Here is a 6,399-nt window from a genome sequence, read left to right as displayed (position 1 = left end):
GTATTTAAAAGATTTCAAAAAATACGAATTTACTTGAGGATGTTGCACATTAGCATTGAAAATGAGTTATTAAAATGAATGTGTATGAGAACGTAGACATGTATAACTGGACAGTAGAATATTGCAGATTACCTGTGAAGTGTACATAAAATCTATTATATACATACAATAGATTATTTTTCATCGTTTCCCAGTTGCAATATTTCCCAAGTTAAGAACCTCAATGATAGTCTCAATAATCAGAAGCAAGCAGTGAATGAAAAGCAAATTTTATTGGAGTTGTAAAGACACTTTCTGGTAACAGTGGACTTTTCAGATTGAACACACTTCACACCTTATCTGAAAATGTTAACTTGTGCTACATCGTACTTAAAACTGACAGGGCAGTATACTGAACCTAACTGCAGAGGTAAACTGCAGCTCAGCCACCTAACCCTAAGTGATCAAGCTTATCCCCATCCTAAATGAGAACTTTAAAGCTCAGACTTATTTTTGTGACATTTTCATTGTGCTTTTGTTGTTAAAAATTCATCGAAAACAAAGCAGAAGTACAACACTCTTTAGTGAGGCTCGTAAATAACCAGTGTTATTTCTTTTTATATGACACCTTTTAAAAATGTAAAATATCACTTCATTCTCTGGAACACACTTCACTCGGTAAAAATGTAGATGGATATAAAATCCCACAGTACAATAAAAACTTAAAATTCATCATCGCTGCCAGAATCCCCTGTATTTGAATGTTGCTCACTGGCAGCACTTTCACAGTGTGTGTTGCTGGACACATGCAACGACTCTGACAAACTTTTCCCTAGATCCTCAAGCTCATTAGACTGTCCATCAGCTTGCTCTTGATCACTGGCTATAGCAGAATTCTCCTGGGTTTCACTGTGGACGCTGGTTGTAACAGTTGTGCCTATTATATGGAAATCCTCTTCACTGGCTGTTGTATTATCAGTGACATGCTCACTGACCAAAGAAGAGTCAATAAACTTTCCCTCACTGTCACCCTTCTTATCTTTTTCAGTTATTTCAGTTTGAGAAGGAGTTCTTGCAGGAGAGCGTAAGGGCGTAGAGGCCAATAAGGGATCAGTATAAGCTGGAAAATCACAGTGTTTAATTGGGGAAACATAAGGGAACAAGTCATTGTCTTCTTTGGTCTTTACATGTTTTCCCACTGATTCCAGACATGGTAGGAGGCTATCAAGCAGATAATTCTCCTTTTTTTCAAGCTCTGCATTGGAGTTGGATATGTTGGTTGGTTCGTCAAAGTCTTTACGCAACACTTCCAGCAGGTGGCGCATTTTACCCTAAAAACAAGCAAAGCAGGCTTATAAGAACAGCTTAAAAAGCCATGAACTATTATGCATGAAATTACATGCTGACCTCATCCAGTTGATGACGATTCATGTCGATGTGCCGATTTAACACACGGTCTAGGACCCTTGTAGAGGACACAGACACTTACATGTCAGTAATTACTCAAAATAAGACTCCCATAGCTACTATTTAACCAATAACTCCTTTATCAGACACATACAAAGTTATTAACAAGCTGTGCAAACGTCTGTACATCTGTCATCTAACTATGGCACAGAAAATGTAAAAAAATTAAAATATTTCAACCTGTCAGAAATGTGTCCCCTGGACAAGATATCCTCTGTCACAGCAGAAATGAATTCAAGGTACATTAATTCTTCTTCTCTATTCCTCAACAAAACACAATAATTCATTTATTAGATAATGTATTACTTTAGATTGCTAAAATTTGTCTATGTCTACTAATCAGAAGGTTGGTGAACTTACTCTGTGGACACTCTCATCATATTGGGAGATTTCCTATTTTCTGGTGAGACCCTAGAAGATGAAACACTTTAAGAATCTTACCCAACAAAGTAATTAAATAAATAATAAAATACAATGTCCTCTTCTACTTCATGAGCTCACCTGGACCAGGAGTTGAAAAAACTGCGCTCTCTGCCCTTGGCTGCTCGACTCTTTTGTCTTGATGATGAATATGTGCCATTAAGCTCATCCTCAAACCACTCATGCTCTGTAATAAATCCCTGTAGAAAAAAAGAGAAAAAAGAAAAGAAGGCTGGAAAATGGGAAGTGTAATTCAATTCTACCAAAGCTTTCTTGTGATCAAATAGATTCTGTTATCTTTAGCCTGTAAATGCTTCTGTTTTGCCTTCTGCTTTAGGCATATTTTAAAGGGAACAAAAGATAATAAAAGTATTACTGATAAATTGTGATATGTATGCGTTATTAATCAAATCAAATTCTCCAAATTACCTGAGATGGCTCATCAACATCCAGCGTGGAGTCCTTGTTCTTTACGCTGTATGAAAACAACCATAAGACATGTGAAGACACAAGCAGCACATGCTGAAAAAAATCTCCCAAGACACATCTTTAGACCTGCAGTCTCATCAAGACATTCAGCCGTTACCTTCCATCACACATCTCCTGCTGAAATGATGTTGAGTTGCTGCAGTCCTGAGTAGGTTTTCTCTGTGGTGCTCTGTAGTAGCGATATTTTGACAGGTATGAGCTCTTATCTGATTTTAAGGTCTTAGGAGTGAAAGGTTTGTCTTGTGTAAAGTGCTGTGAATGTTTCAGTAGCAAGTCTCCGCTGTATGTCTTCCGGACAGGGTCCTGGAAGGTTTTGTAGGAACTCTGATCTCCAGATGCTGCCAATGAACAAGCTGACGACTTTCTTCGAAGAGCTGCCTCCGGGCTCCGATACTTCAATTCTGATGCTGGGCGAGTGTGATGAGAGCTGACTTTGAGCGATGGATAAACCATCTCATTGACTTTAAAGGTGGTGTTGAACCTAGGGCTGGAAACCAAGGAGCTCCTCGAGCAAAGGTAGGTGCTGTCATCATACTGCACAGATAATCTGCTCTAAAAAACACACATGGGGTGAGTCTGTTGTTGTGTAGACTGAAAAAGATTCCAAGCAAATAAAGTTGGCTTTGCGTTTGCTTGAAATCTGCTAGTAAAAATTTGTTAGCATCACATGAAGCAGTGATCAATGACAACACCAGATTTTCTTACCTGTGATGAAGAGTATGAAGTTCTGCTATTCCTCTGTGCAGGTGCTGACTGAGGACGGCCATTTTTCCTCAACCTATCCCGCTTGATCTGGTCATTGTCTGTAAAGAGGTATTAAAACAACTGAAGTAGCACAATAGATGCAATTCTCTGCACTGCTGAACTATCACCAGCAGCAAAGCATATACTTTACTTTATTTGCCTATTATTTATTTATTATACGCACTGCTAATTATGGCATTATTTGTCTCATTATTATCTAAACTTATGACACAATCTAAATTTATCTTGTCCCAACATCTCCTGCTGTATGAGTCATAAGAACAGAGTATGGCCACCATATATATGTATACTTACACTTCACACTATACAGCAAGCTTTTGGGTACTGAGGTATCAATGGCAGCTGGTGGATAAGATAGAAACTATTAGTATTATTACACAACAGAATTAAACACAATACTTAGTTTTGGTCTGAAGTATACAGACAGGCTCAAATATATACATAAATCCACACCAATATTTGGTTAAATATCCCTTAGCATGTTGCACCTGGACCAGATCCTTTGGGTAAACACAAAAAAGCTTTGGGTACAATTCTAGGTGGATATTTGACTCTTCCTGGCAGAATCGGTTGAGGTCATTCACATGTTGGTTTCCTGGTACAGAACCAGTTTTTATACAAAGTTCACATATTTACTATGAGACTGGGGCTTTGCTTTTCTTTATCCATTCCAAAATCAGTTTTGATGTGTGTTTTAGATCATTGTCCCATTTGAATGCCCAATTGTGTCCAAGTTTCAATCATCAGGTTGTTGATTTGAGGTGAAGTTGAAGAATTTGGAGGTAGTCTCCTCCTTCTTTATTATTCCATCCTCTTTGTGCAGTATACCAGTACCACTAGCAGCAAATCGGCTAAAAAGCACAATGCTACAATCATCATGTTTGACAAATGGTACAGTGTTCTTAAGTTCGAAAGCCTCACCTTTAATCCTCCAAACCTAAGTCTTGTCATTGTGGCCAAATAGCTTAATCTTTGTCTGATCTAACCATAAAACCTTCCTTATAACTGTTTGAACTGATGATCTTGGAATCTGCAGTTGTTTAGAAATGGCTCCAACTTGTGTAAATCTAGAGTAAACTCCTATTGTTCTTCTTAGATCTTCAGTGGGTTCCTTGGACTTTCCCACTGTTCTGAATATTGATCAATCTAATGAGTCCTGTCAAACCAACCTTCTTATGCTCCAAAGAAAAACTACCAGCTGTCGATCATGATCACCAATGAGACGTTAATAGGCTTTGACCTTGTCAATTAAAAGAACCTTAAGCACGAGTTATTATGAAATTTAAGTTAGTGTATGTATCTGAGTATATGCAAACTTTTGACTTTTTTGAGACAATCCAGAACAAATCCATCCATTAATGTTTTTTTTAAGTAATTAAAGATGTATGCTGTAAAATCAATGCACCCTGAAAAAAGAACAGTTCAAATAAATCATTAACAGCCCCAAATTACCATGACCACAACTGTAAAATATACCTGCCATGCAGCTCACCTTTAGCTGAGTAAACCTTTTTGTAATGAGACACCATGTGGTCTTTAATGATGGATTGTGTCAACTTGCTAGAGGAGAGTGGACAGAAAGCTAAAAACACAAAACAATATATGATACACTATTAAATTAAGCTCTTCTTACAGATGACCAGTACTCATGAGCATGTAATAATACTTACGACTACTTTTCAAAGCCTTTCCTCTCACACCAGGGCTGTACCCCAGTCCAGATGACACACTCCCTAAAATGTAAAAAAGTGTTATGACTCACACTTTATCAGTTACAGGTTTTTTATGATTAAAAACTTTTCATTTATCATTTAATTTTATAAGTATGTGGTGCACAGCGCTTCTCAAGACTAAATATTTTTAGATAACTAAAACAGCAAGTTTACCACAGCAAGATTTTCCTCACTCCACACACAGTAAGGCAATGCTAATTTAGTTAACAGGAATCTATGCATTTCCTAGTATTTTTTGATCATTTAACTAATAACATATTACAGTACTGAGTATTTTCTTTTGGACCTGGCAATATACTATTAAGGGGTTCCAAGACTTTCTGGGTAAATTCTGTGCTATAGGTTTTAATGCTTATAACACTGACTGTTTACAAATAAAAATATTAAATACTCAAAAAGTGTTAACATAATTTGAAGTAAATGTTTGAATAACACTGAAAATAAAATAAGACGAAGCTCCAGCAAACAATAAGAGTACATACTGGTTTTAAGTTTATAGAGGGCAGTACTAAGCTGATATAGTGGATCTCTTCAAACTAGAAACAGGAAGAAACGAATAAAGATTTAACAGGTTAAAAATGTCACTAAACGTAAGCTGGCTTTACTGAAGCATCATTTTACAAGCTGTTTTTCGGTACAGACAACGTGACTAGTAACCACTGTGCTGACCGACTTGAAGCCATATTATTAACAGTAAACACGGTGGACATGAGCTTATCTTTAGGTAGCTGCTTAAGCAAAAGCTAAATGTGCTAACGTCTCCCGACTCATTATCCAGCTACATGGCTAACCAATGCTAATAGCATTAGCATACCTATTCTTGAGTCCATAATACTACACTCAGCATATCCCAACCTCGGAAATATTCTGAGGGAGAGATGGCAGAGCTCGGATCCATCCAGAAACTTCACTGTACTTAACCGTAAACATGCTGACGTAGTGATACAATCAAATATCGTAGAAGTAATAACCTATCAAAGGTTTAGCAAATTTAGCAAATGAAGAGCGAAGCAACGCTTCCCCGTCGCCATGCTGGTTGCTATGATTGCTGTCGTCATCACGTTGATGCACAACAGGAGCACGCACACACACCCAACACTTGAATGAGAAAATTGAATCGAAATGACAACCTAAGAAAAACGCCCTTAAATCCAAACTTGATTAAATCAAATATGTCAAATAATTATCTCAACAGTCTGAAGAGTACAGTACATATAATAAAGATATGACATGCACAACATAATAATAGACAACCTGACAAAGATCTCCTGTGAATATTTGCGTTTCAGCACTGGGATTTCTGAGTGTGGAGTTGCAGACTAACAGGGGGAGCAAGTGGGGCCAGTGTATAAAAAGCAGGAAAACATATACAGCCGTACGTTCAGGACCACTTGACCCTCTCAAAGGTCATCAAGTGAGAAATCATCCTTGAAAGCCCATGTTTGGGCTCCAAGAATAAACCCCCCATCTCTCCACAGATTTGAAGTATTTCTCTCTAATAAATAACATTTTGTTAAATCCTGGCTGAAAAGGCTTAGGTATTAAA

At 37.4% G+C, this 6,399-nt stretch overlaps 1 protein-coding gene across 4 annotated transcripts; it reads right to left on the bottom strand.

Moving 5' to 3' along the window:
• Positions 1 to 253: 253 nt before the first annotated feature.
• On the bottom strand, positions 254 to 5,886 carry spata7 (spermatogenesis associated 7). Of its 4 annotated transcripts, none has more exons than XM_063499911.1 (12): positions 5,668 to 5,886; positions 4,791 to 4,853; positions 4,613 to 4,702; positions 3,415 to 3,462; positions 3,061 to 3,158; positions 2,453 to 2,907; positions 2,296 to 2,341; positions 1,948 to 2,066; positions 1,807 to 1,857; positions 1,627 to 1,710; positions 1,387 to 1,444; positions 254 to 1,310 (listed from the first exon to the last, which is right to left on the bottom strand). In XM_063499911.1, exons 1-12 carry the CDS (start codon positions 5,681 to 5,683, stop codon positions 702 to 704), a joined length of 1,737 nt encoding a protein of 578 aa, XP_063355981.1. In that variant the 5' UTR covers positions 5,684 to 5,886; the 3' UTR covers positions 254 to 701. The 4 variants fall into 4 exon arrangements, with proteins under 4 accessions (XP_063355981.1, XP_063355982.1, XP_063355983.1 ...); XM_063499912.1 differs by having other exon boundaries at positions 1,627 to 1,704; XM_063499913.1 differs by lacking the exon at positions 4,613 to 4,702.
• Between the last annotated feature and the right edge of the window lie 513 nt (positions 5,887 to 6,399).

Source organism: Pelmatolapia mariae, linkage group LG16_19 (assembly GCF_036321145.2).
Source record: "Pelmatolapia mariae isolate MD_Pm_ZW linkage group LG16_19, Pm_UMD_F_2, whole genome shotgun sequence".
Classification (NCBI taxonomy): Eukaryota; Metazoa; Chordata; class Actinopteri; order Cichliformes; family Cichlidae; genus Pelmatolapia; species Pelmatolapia mariae.
The sequence above is the reverse complement of the archived record's forward strand: the minus strand, read 5'-3'. Positions and strand labels throughout refer to the sequence as shown.

Excerpts from the sequence above, each read along its gene's own strand:
- spata7 (XM_063499911.1), bottom strand. Across the intron at positions 2,067-2,295 it reads ATGTTGATGAGCCATCTCAG|GGATTTATTACAGAGCATGA; the intron begins GTAATTTGGAGA and ends TTTTTTCTACAG. Across the intron at positions 1,445-1,626 it reads AGGGGACACATTTCTGACAG|GGTCCTAGACCGTGTGTTAA; the intron begins GTTGAAATATTT and ends GTCCTCTACAAG.